At 51.4% G+C, this 21,073-nt stretch overlaps 8 protein-coding genes across 8 annotated transcripts; 4 read left to right on the top strand and 4 right to left on the bottom strand.

Moving 5' to 3' along the window:
* Window positions 1–1,375: 1,375 nt before the first annotated feature.
* Window positions 1,376–4,002, bottom strand: GT037_003216 (uncharacterized protein; the record flags this gene model as incomplete). Its single annotated transcript, XM_038928263.1, has 4 exons — window positions 1,376–2,299; window positions 2,364–2,513; window positions 3,231–3,891; window positions 3,950–4,002. The coding sequence occupies 4 exons, from the start codon at window positions 4,000–4,002 to the stop codon at window positions 1,376–1,378; spliced, it is 1,788 nt and encodes a 595-aa protein (XP_038789541.1).
* Window positions 4,003–4,476: 474 nt separating this feature from the next.
* On the bottom strand, window positions 4,477–5,732 carry GT037_003215 (uncharacterized protein; the record flags this gene model as incomplete). The annotated part of the gene is made up of 3 exons (XM_038928262.1): window positions 4,477–5,344; window positions 5,400–5,603; window positions 5,659–5,732. 3 exons carry the CDS (start codon window positions 5,730–5,732, stop codon window positions 4,477–4,479), a joined length of 1,146 nt encoding a protein of 381 aa, XP_038789540.1.
* Window positions 5,733–6,282: 550 nt separating this feature from the next.
* GT037_003214 (mitochondrial carrier protein) lies at window positions 6,283–7,611 on the top strand (the record flags this gene model as incomplete). Its single annotated transcript, XM_038928261.1, has 3 exons — window positions 6,283–6,465; window positions 6,517–6,814; window positions 6,866–7,611. The coding sequence occupies 3 exons, from the start codon at window positions 6,283–6,285 to the stop codon at window positions 7,609–7,611; spliced, it is 1,227 nt and encodes a 408-aa protein (XP_038789539.1).
* A 180-nt stretch (window positions 7,612–7,791) lies between these two features.
* GT037_003213 (exocyst complex component sec5) lies at window positions 7,792–11,946 on the bottom strand (the record flags this gene model as incomplete). Its single annotated transcript, XM_038928260.1, has 5 exons — window positions 7,792–8,520; window positions 8,569–10,667; window positions 10,721–11,081; window positions 11,416–11,760; window positions 11,809–11,946. 5 exons carry the CDS (start codon window positions 11,944–11,946, stop codon window positions 7,792–7,794), a joined length of 3,672 nt encoding a protein of 1,223 aa, XP_038789538.1.
* Window positions 11,947–12,403: 457 nt separating this feature from the next.
* On the top strand, window positions 12,404–13,738 carry GT037_003212 (uncharacterized protein; the record flags this gene model as incomplete). Its single annotated transcript, XM_038928259.1, has 3 exons — window positions 12,404–12,579; window positions 12,632–12,921; window positions 12,972–13,738. The coding sequence occupies 3 exons, from the start codon at window positions 12,404–12,406 to the stop codon at window positions 13,736–13,738; spliced, it is 1,233 nt and encodes a 410-aa protein (XP_038789537.1).
* Window positions 13,739–14,654: 916 nt separating this feature from the next.
* On the top strand, window positions 14,655–17,734 carry GT037_003211 (uncharacterized protein; the record flags this gene model as incomplete). The annotated part of the gene is made up of 5 exons (XM_038928258.1): window positions 14,655–14,676; window positions 14,799–15,981; window positions 16,498–16,793; window positions 16,889–16,902; window positions 17,132–17,734. The coding sequence occupies 5 exons, from the start codon at window positions 14,655–14,657 to the stop codon at window positions 17,732–17,734; spliced, it is 2,118 nt and encodes a 705-aa protein (XP_038789536.1).
* Window positions 17,735–18,521: 787 nt separating this feature from the next.
* On the bottom strand, window positions 18,522–19,046 carry GT037_003210 (uncharacterized protein; the record flags this gene model as incomplete). The annotated part of the gene is made up of 2 exons (XM_038928257.1): window positions 18,522–18,956; window positions 19,005–19,046. The coding sequence occupies 2 exons, from the start codon at window positions 19,044–19,046 to the stop codon at window positions 18,522–18,524; spliced, it is 477 nt and encodes a 158-aa protein (XP_038789535.1).
* A 314-nt stretch (window positions 19,047–19,360) lies between these two features.
* GT037_003209 (uncharacterized protein) lies at window positions 19,361–20,623 on the top strand (the record flags this gene model as incomplete). The annotated part of the gene is made up of 1 exon (XM_038928256.1): window positions 19,361–20,623. The coding sequence occupies one exon, from the start codon at window positions 19,361–19,363 to the stop codon at window positions 20,621–20,623; it is 1,263 nt and encodes a 420-aa protein (XP_038789534.1).
* Between the last annotated feature and the right edge of the window lie 450 nt (window positions 20,624–21,073).

Here is a 21,073-nt window from a genome sequence, read left to right as displayed (position 1 = left end):
AATGTGTCCGATAGCCCGTGTTGATGTGTACACCCCCATGAACTTTCTTGCCTGTAATGTAACAATTCTCGGCATAGACCTTGCCAGGGTTGTAGCATTTCCATTCTTTGACTGGTCTATCGAGTGGATAGGTGGTCGTCGTATACTGAGTACGTGGATGATTTGGGAGAGGTGGGAGGGTTCTATCCGAGCCTGACATGGTCGGAGAGTCTCAGATGAATCAATGGAAAACTTGCTGGGTCTTTGATTGATAGCAAGAACTGATCTTTTCAGGGCTTCGTTGTGTTTTTTTGAATTTGGGGTAGGTACTCTTCGTAGACAGTAGACAGCTAACCTTGTTTTGCATCCTCAAAGCAGACAACGGGCTTCTTTTGTACTGGTCTTGGAGTCACCGTATATTGAAACCCCATACTGTCATTCACACAACACAACTCCTCAGCGATGACAATTTGTGGGGTGACGCTACGGGAGACATGGTCGTTACTTGAGCTAAGCAACACGTTTAGTATGACCCACAGACATAGCATATAGCATTACAGGCTGCTAGCCCACCAGTGAGTACATACAGGGCAACAGTATGGGATAAATCTATATAGAAGCTGTCTCGCTCTGTTTCACTACCCACTCATACTCAGAGTATGCCTCTTACCATGTAGGTTTTTACTCAATTCCATGATCATCCTTTACCTGACCATCGAGTCTCCTGCTATGATCGTCAATGGGTATCCACATAATCATGACTGCCAAGGTGATGCCAATGGTTCTATGGCTCATACAGCTCCAAAGTCAATTTTTGGCTATGGAAAACTTGTAGGACATGCCAAATAGTGCTCTTCACTTGTATACCAAACTTACTGATGTGATCGAATTAGTTTCTAGTCTCGAAAAAAATCCAGGTAAGATTCAGCTTTACATGCTCGCACCCGGTACCATCATCACGACCGGAAAAGCTTAGGTCTGGTAAAAGAAAACAGCCACTGTCTTGAGTTTACCCCAAGAGCGGGAACTGTTGGCCCGAGTGGCCCACTGCTACGCAGCTACCAATTACGACGCTAACCGCGTACCGGTGTTATTGGAGTAAACTCTGGCACATGAAATCCCGGGCGGCAGGCTATCGCTAATGCATGCGTGCCGTCTACGAAAGGCGTTTATCATTGTGTCATTCAACAAGGTATTGTGTGAGGGCCTTCAGCCGTCATTGTAAGCTGTGTCACCAACAAGGTTGAGAATACCGCACAGATCCAACGACGTTCGAAGCACTACCATTGTGACTACCACACCAACACTACTGACGCATTAGAAAGTCATTAATCTCCTATTGGGATATCTATACAACATGTCATCAATATCCCTCCTGTAACCTGTACCCCCCTCCTCAGAATATCGCAACCGCATTCGGTAAGCTCCCAACACCCCCAGGTACGTCAACCGGCTTACTGACAACCAAAAACTCCCACCTCCCCTTCTCCCGACACATTTCTGCCAGCGTCTCGAGATTCCAAAGCTCTCCAATCGGCATGCCCCACATGCTAAGCATACTTGCATGTAGACTCCCCTCCCAGCTCTCTGGTGGCCAAACCTCAAAATTCGCGTTATCCGTCGCAGCAGCCGCAAAGTAGTTGTCATATAAGAAGTCCTTCATGGAATCTGTGGCATCAAGACCGGCGTAAAAGTGTTGATCTAGTGGCATGGTGCTGCGATCGGATTTCTGGGCAGTAGAGAGAGCATTATATGTTGAGAGCCATCCTGTGCGTATTAGGAGTATGTCACCTGTTTGAAACGACGTGCCCTGAGACTCCGCGCATGCACGAAGATCATCGGCTGTTATGGAGTGTTTGGTGAAAGGATCATATGCCTTGCCTGACTTCTGGACCCAAGAGTATACATCCAGGAGGATACCACGGCCTATGATGCCTTTCTTAGCCCAGGCATCGATACCGAGTTTTCTTGAGCGCTCAGGTGCTGCTTCGCCGTCTTCTCCATCGTTGTCCAAATCGGCCATGATTTCGTCAGAGATAACGCCGTTGTAATGGCAGTTATATATTGGATGCGCGAAATGGCGGAAGCCATCCCACTGGCTACTGCTCTGCGTGTTGAATGCTAGTTCATCATCGAAAGCGCCAGGGGCTATGTTCTTGATGCTATGTTTTAATCCTTTTCGTCCAAAGAAGGCTGGGCCCGGAATGTTCAATGGCAAATCCAGTGATACTGATTCTCCCGTTTTAACACTTTCTTGTGTCGTTTTTGCTATTCGCTGTGGAGTGAGGAGGTTTAATCGACCAAGTTCGTCGTGGCCGCCCTGAGATATTGGTAGATAAGGTTAGCACATCTTCTATGCGAAGTTTGTGAAAGAGAAGTCTCACCCAAAACCAAGCATTGTCCTTTGGTGTGCCAGCAATGTGTGGCAAGGCTGAACGTTTGGGGAAGGTCGACGCGTCGCCATTCGGATTCAATCGCATCTTGAGTAATTCTGTTACAACCCAGAAACCTTTCGAGAAAACAGTGATCACCAGCTAAAGAATGTTTGGACAAGGATACATGAGTTTAAGGATGGCGGTCAGATCATTACGCGTGACGTAGTCATCATACTGCATGCATGCTAGCGCCTCCCAATGCCCCACTTTCCGACTACATGCAGTGCTTGATAGAAGCTGCAAGCCTGGTACCACACAACTTGTCTTGTTGTGGCTTTAACCGCCTGTATTTGGCAGAATTACTGTCATTCTGAACTGCTTTCCGCGACCGTCTTCGAGAGGGTACCTCTTCTCCGTAGCCATAGACGTCGAGATCTAACGCTTCGCAATGAAGAAGCTCGTTGTTGTTGATTTGTACCCTAAGCATATATATCGCCACTATCTTAATGAGCTTTTAACGGAGGAAATTATCTCTATTTTTGTTGAGTATCTGCTCTAGAGATATAACTCAAAATATACAAGCTCCTTCGTACGCATAGCTATTGCCTCTGCCTCACGCGCGCAAAGGAGCGGAATGCTCGAGCGTTGTCTGTTCTCGCCTCTGCTGTCGTTCCATACACTCTACGAAGCCTTGCATGTCTTCTTGTGCATCCTCCAATCCACCTTTTGACATTCCTGCGAGCAATACCTCGCGTTTTTACAGCTTGCACATGCCGGAAAGGGCTTGCCCTCCTTCGGGCTCCTCCCACAATTAGTGCAATCTCCCTCTTTCCTTGGGCCATGTCCGTTCTTCAGAACCTCGGTCATAGCCGGCACCTTTTGACCCATCATTTCGACTATGGTCTTGATGTTCATTCCATCTGTGTCTTTAGCAACGACGTCTCCGCCATGCTCAATGTACCACTTCATCATCTGCACGTTCTTGGTCGTGTCGCCGTGGATGTCGGCTTGCGCAATTTCGGCACCCGGCGTGGCATCAAAACGGTTCTTAGTGTTGACAGAACCCCCGGCATCGAAGAGAATTTGGGCGAATTCTGGTTGTACGTAGGGTTTGGTTGAGATTGCCCAGAAGAGTGCTGTGCTGCCCACGACATCTCTTCCGTCGACTGGTACTTTGAGATCGTTGACTAGATATCTGACAACGCCTAAAAGATCTTGCTTGTTGTTGGGGAGCATATGTAGCGCTGGCAATAGGACTGAGTAGATGGGCGTTTTGGTGGGACCCCATTTTTTCGAATATACATCTTGTCTGACAGTCTCGCGAGCTTCCTCGGTTCCTCCGAGTTGCTTGATCATCATTTCGCAGTAATTCTGAAGCGCATCAAATTCTTTGTTGAATACAGCAAGAATGGTCTGCCCGACTGGATCTGTGAGGTCGCGGCTCGGCACTGTAGGATTCTGTTGGGTCCATCCACGAAGCTCCATACCGTCCATACCCGCGAGCTTGTCATCAGAGTTTCGCATGTCTTCCACAGTCCTTAAATCTATGCGTTAGTAATTCAATGCGCGTTCAAATGGTGCCTTGTGCTAGATACCGGTTCGATCGCTGCTGCATATTCTGCAACATCTGCATGAATTTGGCCGACATCTCGTAAGTAGTTCGATTGGGATATGTGGACAAAGCAAGTGTATGTGGAACAATCAGGTTAGGCAGTATTGAGTTGCTCAATGTCAGAAGCGGAAGAGGGGTGATGGCGTGGTCTTTTCGCGCTTGGAGCTATCGATAGCAGGCGCGACCGTCCCCACACAAGTTTCAGGGTCTTGGATCTCGCGACAGCCGAGGTGTCCAAGTGGCTCGTGGTCGCTGCTTTCCAGAGGTCAATTCAAGTCGGTATTGGTTCATTGAATAAAGAATAAATTAGGCAACGAGTTATCCCAGGATGCCCAGCGAGCTCTTCGTTCCCGGCCCTCAACGCCTGTCCTGGCCTCTGCATCCAGATACAGGGCGGTTGCATCCCCAAGATCCAAGGTATAGTGTATCCAAACGCCGTTGAGCACACAAGTATCACCAGACTATTGCGCACGTAGGTAGTTGATATTCATTGTCTAGACCAGCCAGCGCCTACTTCTTCAGTGCAGCGTCGTATAGACTGACAAGTATGCCAACTAGCGAGCCAATTTGCAGCCCGTAGTATCCTCCTGGCACATTGTTCCCCACACGCGCAACAGCATACTCGGAGAAGGGACCCCAGGCACTAGGTGCGAATGCCATGTTGACAGTCTCTCGGTAGGCGCTGTATGACAAGATTGCTCGCGCAATGTTAAAGATGAGGGGATCAGCAGGATATTGACGGTCCGAAGACTTGCGCGAGGTGTTTGTGCGAAGAGTCAGGTTGAAGAAGTATGAGAACATGAGCGGTAGCACCCAGCTAGTGAGCGACCAGAGAGTGGCTGGTGACCACCACTCAGCCGAGAGGAGCGCATAGAGGTTTGGTCCTCGGACGTCTTGGCTGTTGGAGTATGAGCTGAGGGCAGGGGGTGTGGCGAATAATGGGGTTGTGTCGAGTGTGTTCCACTGCAGTCCTACAGCTTCCACAAGCAGGATGATTGTCTGGATTGTAGCCACCGAGCTTGCGTTTTCGCGAATAAATTCCTTAAGCTCATCGATCCGAGTCCTGTCCCATAGCTCACCAGCCTTGGTCTGGATTTCTTGGAAAGACTGGTCTGCGACCTCAGCCAATTGGGCAGGTGATGCTGGAATGTCGACTTGATTGAACACTTCAGAAACGCGACGAGAGACGGCTTTCGGTGTGGCTTCAGAGAGCACTCCGGAAACGCGGCGCGAAACGACTTTGGCTTGGGGTTCGACTTCAGAAACAATCTCAGAAACACGACGAGAGACAGCTCTCGGCTTTGGCGTACGCGCCACAACGCTGCGAATCTCAGGCGTAATGGCGGGGGTAGACGTGGTGATGGGAGTAGACTCTGGGCTGCGCGCATATTAGCCTCGACGCGTGACGCGACGCGTATTCAGGTTCGACATACGAGACTTCCTTGTTAAGAGTTCGACGACGCGTCGTTTTGGTAGCTGTCAACGGCTCTGCCGGCGAAGACTGTTCGCGCTTTATCGGCGATCCATTTCGGCCATAGTAGTCGCGAAACTCGGGAAGTTTGGCAAAAATGCCCTCGTTGGAGTTGAGATGGTTTTCAAGAATCTGCACGAGATCGTCTTTCAGATAGCCGTCGGCACTGCAAACCACTCGTCAGTGCTCCGATGCATGCGCAAGATTATTTCCTAGCCTACTCGGGAAGTCTAGCCTTCTGCGCAAGGTCAATCAAATCAGCTTTGCGCTTCCTCTGAAGCCACGAATGGGACATTGTGAGTGATATAGATCAAGTCGCGTAACGCGTGCGATCAGAATGGAGCAAAAATTCAAGCAGAAAATGCGTCGTGGGCGAAAAAAGGTGGGGGGCGGTGTGGTGTTGATCGGATGCAGAGAGACTTGAGATGTAAACACGATGGCTGGGGCTCACGTGGGTCATCAGTAGGCGCTAAATGTCGCAGGGCTTAGCCTAGATTATATATTGATCTACAACAACACCATGTTGTCTCTGGGGCAAGACAGATGTGTTGTCGGTGTCTTGGGAGCATTCGCGTAGAGATAGTTGAGGTAGTCTTAACTGCATCAAGCCGTCGTCTGGTCCCCGTGCTTTTGATAGCAGATAGCCAGGGCTTGCAGGGATGTGGGCTGCGCGGTCCCGGTCTTGGCCGAAATTTTCCAGATTGAACATCATCGCACGGCCGCAGAGGCAGCAACGTCACTCTTTGAAGTATACCCTTGCACATTGAATCCTTCTCCATACTCGGTCCTCTTTGACTACCACACACTGCAATTCCTCTGTATTCACCACTACCATCGAAGCGCTCATGGTACTTGCCCGCGTGGCCAACTTCCTCACAAACGGAGACTCTACCACCAACCTGACCGACGGTAGCCGGAGAAATGTCGCAAGCACAGCACACGCAGTGGAACTTCCCATGGAGGATACCAAGCGGGGAGCAATGGACGACGAGATAGATGAGGAAGCAGCGCGGCCGCCATACCTACATGTGAGGATGCCTAGTCTGCAGAGATGAGGGATGCCAATTGATCACAAACAGGCAATGCTGGCAGGAGGAATAGGAGGAACGACGGGTGACATGTTGATGCATTCACTGGACACTGTCAAGACGCGACAGCAGGGCGACCCGCACATGCCTCCAAAGTACACATCCATGGGCAACACATATTACACCATATGGCGGCAAGAAGGCTTTCGGAAGGGCTTATATGGCGGGGTTCAGCCAGCGTTCCTCGGGTCTTTTGCAGGCACAGTGTGCTTCTTTGGGGCTTATGAGTGGACAAAGCGAACCATGATTGACTATGGGGTTGCGCCTTCGGTCGCATACTTCTCAGCCGGTACACCTTCCCCAAATTACTCGGATTTATCTCCATACTGACATTTCCCAGGTCTCCTCGCCGACCTCGCTGCTGCACCCGCATACGTTCCATCCGAAGTCCTCAAGACACGTCTGCAATTACAGGGCCGCTACAACAACCCCTACTTCAACTCAGGCTACAACTACCGCGGCACCGTTGACGCTGCCCGAACAATAGCTAGGACTGAAGGTTACAGCGCCCTTTTCCATGGCTACAAGGCAACGCTCTGGCGTGATCTGCCTTTCTCAGCATTACAATTTGCCTTTTACGAGGAAGAGCGGGATTGGGCAAAGAGGTACATGGGCTCAAATAACATCGGCCTGCCGCTCGAGATTATAACCGCAGGGACCGCGGGTGGCATGGCAGGCGTCATCACAACTCCCCTAGATGTAGTCAAGACGCGCATTCAGACGCAACACAACGGCCCACCTCCTGCGTCTCCAATCGCGCCCAAAGCCTCGCTGTCGCCCGCCGCGGCCTCGAAACACTCCACCTCATCGCAAACAGCCAAGCCACCATCGACTCAAAGTCGACCCATCTCCACATCCTCCCCTTCCACAACACTAAAAGCCCACGGCGCCGCCACCCTCGATACCTCGTCTGTCATGACAGGCTTGAAGATCATATACAGAACGGAAGGAATTGCTGGGTGGTTCAGAGGCGTCGGACCGCGTGCGGTCTGGACAAGTGTACAGTCGGGAACCATGTTGGTACTTTACCAAACGCTGTTGCGGTATTTCGAGCAACATCCCTTCGCGGGGTCTGAGGATGTATAACAATATTGTACGACTTGTAACAATAAAGGGAACGGAGTATGGAACGAGAATAGGACATAGATGCATCAGCGGCGTTCTTTGTACAAACATGGCCGCTTTATGCGCATTCTGAATCGATAGATTTGCGAACAACAAGACATTTACACTCAAGATACTTAGACTACCCTTCAAGAAGCGATTCTACCTCCCCCTCTGCTCACCTTCCTGGCCTGGTGCACCACCAGCGAGCGTACCCCTCTTGACCCTCCTGAAGCAGGCAAACTGCACCTTTGTCCCCTCTCTCAGCCTCTTGAGACTGACTCTCAGACTACCCAGTTCATCCTGCAGCCGCACTCTGGCCGCGTTGTCTGTCTTCTGGTCCAGGACTTGGTAGATATCGGTCTGGATCTGTGATGCCTTCTCCGTGGTATACGAAGCGAGCGTTTGCGCCATAAATTCCACGTCGAGCGTGGCTTGCATAAGTTGCAGGAGCGAAATTGAAGATAGATTAGGAGACTGGAAAGTAGTGATAAGGGAGCTGGTTGTAGACTCGAACAGTGCACGCAGGATGCGGGGGGTCAACGGTGCGGACGTTGTCGAAGATTCCGTGTGCACAATCACGAGGTCGAGAAGGACGGTGAAGACGTATGGACTGGGGTCGCGATCTGCAACACTCTTTCGCGCGTCGGGGGCCGGCGCCCAGTTTGGACTGAAGATGCCTGATTCGATTGTGTTGTGAATCTTCGTGGCGTGGGGTTTGGTGTAGGAACGGAAGAGCTGCGCATCCAGTTGAGAGAGAACGTCTCGAATGCGGTTAGTTTCGTCTGTGAGTTGAACGCTGAAGAGTGTCTCGAATAGGGTGAGGAGCTGGGGGGTTATCTCTGTTTGGAAAGCAGCCATGTTGGCGAGAGTCAGAAGCAGGCGGATGGACTGAGATTTGTTAGTAAAAGATACATAGTCGACTCGGGGATGACTTACCTTCTTGTTGGCGTCGACCCTACCCAAGTCGTTACCATTTTGGTCATCTTGCTCGTCGATAGTAAGGTCGTCGCCCTTGATCTCGAATTCGGGACCCAGAGCTTGCCTGCCTTTCTCAGCGCATTCGACCATTCCACTCAGCGTCCTGTATAAGCTGGTGACGAACTGGCTTCTGACCATCTGCAGCAACTTGTTGCTCGGTGGTACAACTACGTCCACTCGCGTTTTGCTCGATGCCTCAACGTACAAGATCTTCTGCAGATTGTTGAGCAGGAAGCTCTGTACTGCTAGGAAACGCTGGGGCAGGTTTGTAGTATCTTTGCGATCAACGTGACGAGTCCAGTCTTCAAGCACCTTCAACTTCTCAGCATCAGTGTTCCAAGCTGCACATACAGCTTGGATGCAACGTTCTCGTACACCGCCAAGTAGTGCTCGCAGGGCTTCATCAATGCGACCGCTGCCTCCAGGCTCAGGAACCTGCAACGAAGCAAGTTCGTTGGCTGCAGTGCTAATCAACACGAGCATCTTGGATAGATAGTGAGATCCCGAAAGCGCATTCGCATTGGGAGGCCAGAAGGCATACTTCTCCCAAGATTCTCCGCGACTGGGAGAGGGTGGTGGTGCTTTCGCAGGGTCAAATCTGAACCTAGTTGCGGACTTGGGACTCAACGCTGCACTCAATGGTGTTCCCGGTGTTGTTGGTGTCGGACTCGTAGGCAGTGGCGACATGAGCAAGGAAACATCCTCTATAGGAGGGTCCGAGAAAAACGAGACCAGGTGGTCCCGAAGAATAGTGATGAGTTCGGTTGTGCCTCTCTCAAGCTCAGCTTTATTCTCACTGCTGAGACGGTGATGGACAGAAGATTGGCCATGGTGACCTGTGGGCAAGTTCCGTTGCGCGCGACCAGAGAGGAACGACTGGACAATCTCCCAGTATTCAACGAGTTCAGCCAGTAGTCCACTTTTATTTGAGAGCAAGGTGCTCATCGACGCATACACGTGTTCCCAGAACTCGGTCACCTTTAGGGTGTCTAGCTTCGAAGGTTCGGCGCTGACGTTGCTGCTAGTGGGCACCGAACGGAGATGCTTTTGTAGCATACGCAGGCTCGTCTTTTCGCCGTTTGCCAGATGACGACGAAGAATCTCAATCTCAACCAGCGCATGTTGGCATTTGGAGGTAAGCTGGAACTTGAGGTGTTCGTAGCGTGAGAGTAACCATACCCATATCGGGTTATCTTCTACACCGAGCTCGAGCATGATAGAGATGATGCTCAGATATTCGTCCGACTTGGTCTCTTCGGTCCCGGTCTGCAGGTGTGTGAAATGAGCTGTGGTCAGGCGCTTCCACGAGTCGCGCTTGAAACGCTCAACCTGTCGCTCGACATCTGACCACATCCTAGCGGTCACGATGACCTGGTGTATCTCGGCATCGGTAAGTTGTGTCTTGTTAGACGTTGCCTGTTCGACGATATACCGAGCTTCCTCTGCGTACTTTCGTGCGCGCTTGTATTCCTCGGTGATTGTCTCGTGATCTTTCCGGCGTATGGCGTCTTGCATAGCTGACCCAACCTCGAATAGCCCGCGGTGGTGCTCCACTGACTCCATAATCGACTTCAATGTCTCTTCCCTTTCACGTCCGTTCAGTGCAGGGCCCCAGACCTCTTCCGCTTTGACGGCGACTTCGGTCAGAGGAACCTTAATGCCATGCACGCCGTATTCGCTCTCCTTCACAAGCGCATTCTTACGTTTCTCTGTCGGCACAGAATCCAGCATAGCGGGTGGCAGAGATGCGCTGGTCTTTCGGCCTGAGAAGCTCGAGCGGCTCCTCTCCCTGCCTGGCTGTAAGGCCTTGGGTGCCTCTGGCTGCTCCTTCCCTTGGTCCCGCATCTCATTATATACACGGTCGATGGTAGCTTTGGCGCCTACGAAGCGGTCGAAGTTGGATTCGACGAGGACTTTTAGCGAAGCTGACTTCTTTTCGATTGAGCGGGAAAGAAAGTCAAGGCCGGCGAGAAGGGAATCGGTGGAGGCTTCATTGTGGACTTGCGAGAGGAAAAGAGAGGGCGAGAAGGTAGTGGAGCTCAAGAGGAAGCGGTTGCCTGTATGCCTGTTAGACAGGCCGTGTGTGTATTGCTATATGGCTGAAACATACGCAGCTTGATATCATCCTCGACCTGAATGTTCTTTGCCCGCAGCACTTGCACTACACTCGGGTACATGCCCAACGGGTCCTGCTCGTCCTTCTGCACCAATGTCTCCACGCCATCCTTGGATCGTTCTGCACCGGGCACTTGCCGTGAGTATCTTGAGCTAGGCTCTAATACCGAGTATCGCGACTTGGACCGGCGTATCGCTTGTGGGGTAGCTTTGGGCACCGGCTCGTCGAACGTATCCTCTTCGTCGGCCTCGTCCTTCTCCTCTGGCCAGGTTGCGGGGTACAGTGTCGTGAGATTGTACTTGTTCAAAATCTCAGTCTCTATAGACGAGCTCATTGTAGCTACAGCGAGAGACGTCTGATTGTGATAATCAGGAATGTGGTGGTGGAACGTCCGAGTGCTGCGTGTCGCAAGTGGCAGCTCGCTGAGACGCGGTTGCGACCGCCAATCAGACACGCGCAGCTCTTGGCGGAGGGTGGGCTAGTGTGAGCAAGTTCGACTTCGTCTCACAATTCATGATGTTTTGATCGCCACACGATAAAACGACATTGATCACCGAGGGTTCAGCTTTGTGTGTATGTATCCTTTGACTCCTAGGTGGAACCTAGCCGCGGACAAGCAGGCTATCTCCTGAGCTTCCTTCCCTGCTCAGTTTGAGATATGCAGAGACTAGAAATGTCGCTTCTGGTACTCCCCGTCTCTCGTCAAGCAGTGCTTCCTCGATCATGAAACAGGTACTCCATCGCCGCGATGACATCTGTGACTCGTTGCATGCCGCTCGTACTTTTGCGTCTCCCCTCTGGTCCAAGCACAAACTCAAGAAACTCCTCTTCTTTTCTGGCTCCACCCGAACTTCCGCAACGGCCTCTTCTTTCTTTTTCAACTTCATCCCTTGGGCCTGTAACTCCGCATACATCCACTCGACCCGCTCATCGCTTGAGTTGTCATAGACGAATGCGTTCAACTTGTAAAAATTAAACGAGGTCACTGCTGGTTCCACAACGCGTCTGTAACGCTGCATTTCTCTGCGTAGATCCTGGAAACATCAACAACCATTGCCAGCTTTCCATTGACATAGACTTACAATCGAAGGCGTCTGCTTCAGTTCATATGATGAGCCCAGGTCTTTCGCCATCCTTTTTAAGATCTTGGGGGAAAGATCCTCTGCGTTCGGAAACACATCGAATACATCGTCGACCTTGACAACCCGGAGATTCTTCATTGGCCTTGCTGACGTACTGGTACCTGGCATACTATCAAGCGGTCTCTTTCCTGGACTGTCGATGGTTTTGAAGGCCACTAGTTGGGAAATGGGTTGTTATAATGCGTACATCAACTGGATGGGGACCAAGTCTTTTCCAGCACTATATCTGGCGGTTACGGCTGAGTCTGCGGAGTGCTCTCACCACGATTCAAGTGCACATGTCTCTCACCGTCTTACAGCAAAATGGCTAGAAACAGCCACCATTCTCTCTCACTACTTGCAAGACGGCTAAGTCGTACCTTTACCTCTCACGTTCCCATGTGAGAGACCAATTGATCTATCCCATCGTCCCTTCGTACATATATTTTACCTTCTGACACCTTATAATTCCATTCTACCATCTCTCTAGCTCATACTATTTTACCAACTCTCCTCCAACCCATGAGATACCACTTGCCGCATTAATCAAACAGCCATGGCACCTTCTATGCCTACCGCGTCTTCTCCGCTTGCTTCTGTACTTAACGAAGCTATGGACGCCAGCCAAGAGATCGACCCCGAGGCAACAGAAGAGGATCCGGACTTCCATGGCGAGCTTGCCAAGAACCAACGCAGAGTGATCATATCGAAGCTGTTGGATCCCGTCCGGATGTAAGTGCAACCCTCGTCGTCCCTATATGAACTTCATACTTACAAAACACAGCACGTTTCGCGAACAAGACGAGCTTCTTCGTGGCCAAGCCAACACGTTGCCGGAGCGTTTCTACCGAACCTTCTATGAGACCTCGGCTACATTGAGCAAATACGTATCCATTGACACGCACGTCAAGCATCGCAAGAGAAAGACGTTGGTGATCCAAGATGGAATGGCTTTCCAACCTGTGGCTAGGTTCACAGTTCATGACTACTTGCACAGGGAAGGCATCGAGCGACATCTTGTCTGGAACCAGAAGAAAGACCCTTCTGGGTACGTTTCTGTCTTCAACGAACTTTGTGAGTCTTGTCCTACAGATGGTTGCTCTTGTTTACTAACATCTGTTGAGCACATGCAAAGAGACGAGCAGGCTTTCATTATGACGAGAGTCAGCGTATTGGCCAACGTGTCAGCATCGCCTGCATCAACACAACCGGACTGATTCCGGCAACTGTGCACGCCAAATGCGAATCCAAGATCTGCATTTTGACAAAGGAACCGGGCTCCAAGGAGCTTGAGAAGTCGAAGATGATCTGGCGAGACGTCGATATACCTGTTTGGATCCATCGCAAAGCAAGAGAACAGTACGGCGGTACCATTACTCCAGAGCAGTTGGAGGAATCCGGTGCTGACATGTGCATTTCTATCACGGAGATACGCAACTGCAACCTAAAGGAAGAGGGGCCATTCGGTAGTGTTAGACGAGATTCGATCTGCGCGAAAGGTCATGACTACGAATGGTTATTCTGTGGACCAATCTCCGACTCTAGAACCGTGGATGTCTGGCCTTGGGATGGCACGCGGTTGTACATGTATGGTTCCCACCGACCTATCCGAAGTTTTGAGAACAGTGGGCAGCCTTGGGTTTGGGAAAAGACCAAGAAGATGTGGGTCCCAGATTGGGTGCGGAAGCCTCTTGCTTCGGACGAAGCTCAAGACAACAGCAACAAGCGCAAAAACGATCAGGATCAACACGACCAGGACAAACATGACAAGCGCAAGCGCAAGTGCTGCAAGACTTGCGGATGCACAAAGAAACGCCCACTGTTGTCGATCAGTGCCATCATGTCTACTCAGACTCTACCCCAACCTCTTGTACATGACACGATGGCTTGAGTTGGACAGCCAAGTCAATGGAGGCACACAACGATCGACACCCTCTTTCAGTCTGAAGTTTCTATCTTTGCCGACCCAACATGATACAGGTAGAGATCCATGTCTTCCGATTTCCGATTTTTCATACACTTTGTTTGCTTGCCCTCCGTTCCCACCTTCCCCGTTTCCCCTTTGGCTTCATATTTTCTTCTCCACTGCAATCCATTCTGTCTTCATTGAGTCTTTTGCAATCATCGGCATTTTTAGTATCTTCCAGAAGAAAAGTTCTTGCAAGCGTTCGTCAGGATAGCTCAATCATGGATGTACATCTCCATGCCAAGCTAAATAGGGAGGCTACTCGAACAGATTGCCACGGCATCTGAAAGGTCAGGCTAACTTTCATGACTACAGCTTGGCTTACAGATATCGGCATGCTTTTCTTTTGGGTTTATTTACAGTTTAGTGTCAAGTTTTAGCTCTCTAAAAGTCCAATATCATTCAGCGTGTATAATTCTGGAGTTTCATGACATGTGATAGATCGTTCTACTGCGCCCTTGTTCACAATCGTAGAGTGCTTGTTAGATGTGTTGTGCACATGTGGAAATGTGCGCAACTGAGTCCAAGTTATGCTCATGATAGGGGAACGGTTATGAAGTTAGACTAAGGGACGCGGGGCGATAGGCTTCGCATGCAGCAAGATAGCGGCACGCGACCCCACCAAAAGCCGCCCGGAGCTCCACGGGCCCTGCATGGTGCGGCTGTGCAAGTGGCGATGACCTAACCACCGACTGCTCTCCCCAGCTCTCGAGCCTTCTCTCCTTACACGCTCGCTCAAGGACAAAAGCTTCTGGGTTTGTCCCTTTCCTCCTTTCCACTACACTTTCTAAGGGCTTCTTCGAATAGCAGACTGCACCCGCTGCTACAAAAGTCCGCAGTCATGCCTGCGCCACTGGCCAAAGGTGAGTACGAATAACTCCACTTATGCACGTCGCTGTAGTGCTGCCCCAGCGATTTCCCTATTCTTCCCTTCCTATCCCAAGTCTGTTCATATCTCTGTTTTCCTATGCCAACCTGCTTGCAGGCACCGGCTCGCACTTGGCGTCTTCGCCAGGCATCACTCAAACCCCGCCGCATCGTCCTAACCACCCCTTCACATCAGGCCTCATAATCGCCGCGTCCGTTATCGTCGCCGCCGGAATCGCCATCTACGAATCGCCTCAAGTCCGACAATGGGCCGACCAGACCCGTCGCAAGATCGCCGTCGCGCTGCACAACCTTGGCGATGACATCCAGCCTCGCCGCCCAAGCGAATCGTCCGATGATTTTGAAGCGAGGAAGCGCAGAAGAGAAGAGTTGGTCAGGAGAAACAGGAATGAACTGATCAGGCGGGCAAGGGAAGAGGGCGTTGCTGTCGACTTGGATGAACTGGCTAGGATCGGTGCTGAGACGGCCGAGGTGGCTGCAAAGAGGTCGAGGGCTGATCGGACGAGGAGCTTCGATGACATGGTTGGCAGCGATGGCATGCTCAGGGACAACGCAACGGCAACTGGTACGGACAACTCGAATGGCAATCTCAAGAAGCGCGGTGCTGCTGGCTTTGCCGCCGGCTCGGCTGCCGCTGCTGCCATGGCCAACCCCTTCTCTGACGACCAAGTACTATTCGACCATGACTACGACGAAGACGCACCCGCACCCAAGGAGTTCATTTACGAAGAACCTGCCACTCGCGAAAGCTCTGCTACCATTCAGCCCGAGGTCGTCTCAACACCCGCCACTGGTACACTCGTCGACCTCACACCCGACCCTGAGACTTCCATTCCTGAGACCTCTTCGCCCGCACAGCCCGCACAGGATGACGTTGACCAAGCCGCGCAATCATTCTACTCCTTCACATCCTCCACCTCGGAAGCAGGCGAACCTGCTCCATCTCACCCCTTCTTCGATGACGACGCTGAGCACGTCTCCACCGGTACCCTGACGCCCCGCTCCGAGCGCTCAATGACCATGAGTGCTGCCTCAATCACTGACAGTCAAGCCAACGATGTCGCCATCCTTAGCATGCCGAACAGCGAACAGAACGACACGGACCACGACGCGCGTTCCGAAGGCGGCTTCACAGATGCTTTTTCAGAGGGCGGCTTCAGCGAGTTCGACAACGACAGACAGGGCATCATGACACCCACTTCCTGGACAGATGTTGGCAGTGATGATGACAGTGAGTGGGGTGGTGCTGGTCAGGCAGGCCACGTCAGCCAGATACATCAGTAGACGTGCTGTAAGATGAGATTTTCACTTGCTTCAAAATGATAAGTATAGGGGAATTGCGCGGTGTTATGGGTAAAGATGGGTTGGCACATCTCGGCGTTCATTGGGTGGAAACAGGACTAGGGACAACCAGACAACAATTATTACTATCAAGTTTCTTACAAGAACGACCAAAACTGCTACAGAAATGATGCCAAATGCAAGAATGCAGCGCTTGACTTCAATGGAACACGTCATATACCTTCACATCAGAAGAACTTTGACTCAAGCCCTCGTCAGATACCCTACAGCTCGTTCACTCGATGTTTACAAACAGTTCCTGAACCCTCTCCGTAGCTACTAACCTTCCAGCATCAAACACACCTGCATGGCTCTCCAACGAAAGTCCAAGTCCCAACGCCACAACAACATCCACAAAACTAACTCCAGACCTACCGAACGGTCGAATATCCCCCGTAACACTCCGTTTAACCCCCTATCCTATACACGCCACCGCGCCAACGCTGTCCTCAAAGTGACCTGCAAACCTTCTTCATCCACTACGAAAGAGTCACATGCCTAGCCAACGAGCTCCTGGCCGTCATGCAAGAAGCCTATTACTGCATCGTACCTGAGCTCTTCAATATGCAGATGCTAGCCAAGATTGAAGAATATAGGCCACAATTATTAATGGCTACAGAGCGTTTCAAACAAATTGCAAGAGTGTATCGTGGTGGAGTTCGCTCAGAAGCGGAGTATGGAAGGCAAATGGAGTGGGAGGTGGATGCGCTGGAGGGGTTGGTCAGGGAGGCTCAGGAGGCTTTAGTGGGTGGTAGGAAAGTGTAGTAATAGGAGGCATTTGTATGGTTTGCTTTGGAACATAGATGAGGCTAGTTTGCTACCAAAATGACGCTGACCATGCTCCAGGGTGTCCAAGAATGGTAAGCTGATGTGAGTCAGAGGAGCGTGACAACGACTTGTGTGATGTGCTGTTCTGTGATTCAATAGTTTACAACGCTGTGTTTGCCTGGCGAACAGTAATGGTGTGGCAATCATGTCACATACCATGACAATTGGTTGTCTCATGCGCCTACTATCCCCACGCCACCTGTACTATTATCGTCATCGCGGAGAGTCATCAGCGAGGCCAGCGCTCAACTTTCATACCAGCATACCCCACGTACAGCTCACGCGATCCCAGTACCAGCCTTCTCCAAAACACAGGGCTTCATCCCACCATATCAGTCGCCTTTCACGCTTACGATGCCGACAGATGCCCGCGGCCAAGCACACACCGGCACCTATGGCCTCTTCGATGACCCAGATGAGCTCGCGCAAGCCACTTCACGCGAAGAAGCTCACGAGATTCAGCGACTTGAAGGTCAGATCCGACGGCAAAAACGCCGCGATAGACGTCTAGACCGTAAAGACGAGAAGGCGGCGAAACGAGCAGCCGCGGGAAAAGAGTCAAAATCGAGAATAACATCGTTGTTTGGCAAGCTTTTCGGGGTCAAGAGTTCTGAGAGTGTCCACGAGCCTGCGCAGTCAGTGTACAGTGATGATGAGGATAGACAGGTGAAGAAGAGTAATGGAAAGCCTCAATACGTGATCGTAAGGAGATCAGTGACACCAAAGAAGGTTTACCATGCTGAGGACGTCGATACATCGGTGAATAGCCTGTGGTTAAGCGAGTGTGGTATGGTCAAGGTTAAGAGCGACGACGTTGGTGGTTATCATATCGTGTCCAAGACTGATGTCGAGAAGAGCGACTAAGTGCGAGGCTTGAACAAGCAACATGTTGTAGTGAGCGTCGGTGCGGGGACTACAACATAACGTTATGATATCTGTGTACAAGTGGTAGGCACAAGTCGGTGCTAGAACGGGTCTGATGGATCGAGGCGCGTCGCATCTTCCGTGTTAACAAACAATCCTCTCATGCTTATCTCTTCTGCGTCTATGGCTCCTGATTGCAATGATCCCGCGCTTATTCTGGCAAATTCTCCGCAACATCCCGAGCAACAGCTAGCAATTCAAGCATGCTGTTGTCGCTTACTAGGCCACTCAAATGACTATACGTCCTTTTCCACTCATTGTCCTTTAAGCCCTGGAAATTTGCCACGGTATACACGGAGTTGGCAAGAAAGTAGGCCGAGCCCGCTTGTGTAGCTGGCAGCTCACGCATGTACTAGCTCACTGGTCTCTGAGATCCGATAAACCTGTCGAAGCTCCCCGTATCCGCGACCGCTCAAGGGACGTCGTAGAGTTGTTCGTGCTTAGTCGTTAACATCCTGAACACCCTCGTAGCGATACCAAGTCCGTATCTGTGTCGTACTTCAAAGAGAAGTTGTAGTTTCAGTCAAGTTGGTCGAGGGCAACGAGTAATGTGTTTTGGCGAGAAGACGGTTCCTGGCATTCCTGAAGCATGATCATCGCGGCTCCGTTGACGGTGGGTTCAAGCCTCAATCCCCCAGATCCATGACACCCAAACTGGAGCAAGTCGTATGGGGTCAATGTAAACCGTTGTCGTCGCCAAGGATGCGTGCTTTGGCAAATCAATAGCTCATCGAACCCTGCCCACGCCTGCTATCTTGTCTTCTACAATCTTCAACAAGGTGTCCTTATCCTTGACTGCCTTTATCCTCTCCCCCTCTAAATCTTCCAGTTGTCGCTCGAGTTCTTTCATCCTCTCTACTTGCTCCTTCTCGCTCCAATTCAAACCCGGCAGGTGTGCGATCAATCTCTCAATCTGCTGTTCCTTCAACGTTATGTCCTGTGCGAGCTCCTTGAGATCCTTTTGAAACTGTTCCGGGGAAGATCTGGCGGGAGGCGCAGTTGCCTGCTGTGAGGCATCTGTCGTGGGGTTCTGCTGGGCGTTTTCGGCAGCGGTGCGAGCTTCCAGTTCCGCGAAGGTGTCGAGGCGGGGCTGGCCTGGGGGAACGCTTGGTGGAGCATTCTCGCGAATTTCACGTAGAGCAGCTGACATCTGGTTCAGGAGCTGTCTTTATCAGCACGAGACACGTTCTGGTATTTGTATGGGCAGTACCATGTCCAGTTCATCTTGGATTTGGGTGAGGATGTCGCCCATGGTAGCAGGTTTGTACGGGTCTTGTAGGAGGAGTGATACGGTCGCTTTCAATTGGATACCGAGAAGGTTGGCAGAGGGGAAGATCTGGCGACTTTGGACTGAGTATGTTTGTTGAAAGAGAGTACGAGTGGTGGGATGCGACAGGCAGGGATGGCGGTGGAGCTAGCCTAGCGCGTCACTGAACCCTCAAAATATACGCGAATCCTCCTTCCCTCTACTCCACCCTCACCAACGCCAGACACCGGCTTTGACCCTCGGCCGCGTCAAGTCGCTTCAAATATGTCACACCCCGGGCGCTCTTTTAGGATACCGTGATGCGACCTTTCCTCCGCCCATCATGGCCCAAACGAAGTCCCATCCTCGCATGGCTCCCCAGGACTACTCCGCACCGCGTCTCGCACCGAATCGCGACCACTTCTGCCCGCCATGCCGCACCCGTTGATCTCCCCAGCTTGGTAGTTTCGCCTGGCTCGAAACATCACAACTCGCTTCCTTCTTTCCTCGAATGGGCGGAACGTACCGGCAAATCATTGGCGTCGGCTGTCTCTGTCGGTACGCTGTATGAATACATGTCTGCACTGGCGCTCATGCGTCTAGGCTTCTCCCTCATACGCGTGGGCCGTGGGGGAGATGAGGGCATAGATTTGATAGGCCATTGGGTGCTGACGCCTCTAAGAGAACCCATGCCTATCATCGTACAGTGCAAGTCACGCAAAATCAGCTGCAACCCGGGCCACGTTCGCGAACTCGAAGGATCTTTCCAAGGGATACCACCAGCCTGGCGAAACAAGGATGTTATGGGCTTGTTGGTCACGACAAAGAAGGCGACGACGGGTGTCTTGAGGGCTCTAGGACAGAGTCGGTGGCCTATGGGATTTGTACTCGTTTCTCGGGAAGGATTGATCGAGCAATTTGTTTGGAACCGGATGGCATCCGAAAAAGGACTAGAAGGAGTGGGTGTCACATTGAGGCATACTCCGCGGGCTCTACTGGTCGAGCCTGGGGAGGAAGTAGACGAGGACGAAAAGGTATCAATGAAGATCCGGGCCAAGTTCAAGAATGCAGGAACTATGAAAGATATCCAGCTGACCTGGATGGGCTCGCCTATCTTCCCAGACAGAGTCACTCTTGACCAGGAAACCGTCAAACTTATCCGCCAGATTACACCCAGTGAAGACGAAGACCTTCCTGTTGTCGAAGTAGAGAAGAAACCCCGAGGCCGTCCAAAGGGTTCTACAAAGGAAGCAATGGCTGAGAAAGTTGTCAAGAAGCCTAGACCTGTAGGTCGACCCTTGAAGACATGGTCGCAAAGGGAGCCTATTCCACGCGGTGGCCGGATTCCAGAGAATATCAAGGTGCCAACCAATGGCCACATTACAGGAAGGCCCCCAGGATCGAGGAACAAATCCAAGCGTCAAGAGACCAAGTCTAAGCCTCCACCGCCAGAGCTCGTACCCACTGTCTCGAAGCGCCCTGTCGGTCGTCCCAGATTACGTCCACCGATCGTACGCTGTGCGAGAGTGGGGAGACCTACCGGATCAAAGGCCAAGCCCAAAGCACCTGCTGATACCGGATGAGAAACCACATTTCTGTTTCTCTCTGAGAATATGATGTATTCAACTACTGACTGTACCAACTTGCGGAGCCATTATCATCATCTTTTGTGTCTTACATGCACAGCGCATGTATGGAAGCCACATCTACGGCTGCCGAACCTACATGTAGCCAAGCAGCCGTTGTCACACCAATCACAAGGTAAATGAAGAAGGAGGCGAAACTTTTCATGGACACGAGAACACTATACATGAAGGCGGGCAGTGCTCGTTGTATTCGTCCAATGAGATGTTCGGCTTAGGTTCGCTACAGGAAGAGTAGAGGCTGGCGCGACCCAGCTACCTCAACCCGGTTGTCAAGAACGATGGTGGATGTTGGAAGGATTACGGGGTTGTGTATAGTGGCAACAATTACACTACGAGAAGATGGTCAAACGAATGTCATGGCTCGAATTGCTGGTAACAACCCCGGCG

This window comes from Alternaria burnsii (assembly GCF_013036055.1).
Source record: "Alternaria burnsii strain CBS107.38 chromosome Unknown 746, whole genome shotgun sequence".
Classification (NCBI taxonomy): domain Eukaryota; kingdom Fungi; phylum Ascomycota; class Dothideomycetes; order Pleosporales; family Pleosporaceae; genus Alternaria; species Alternaria burnsii.
The sequence above is the reverse complement of the archived record's forward strand: the minus strand, read 5'-3'. Positions and strand labels throughout refer to the sequence as shown.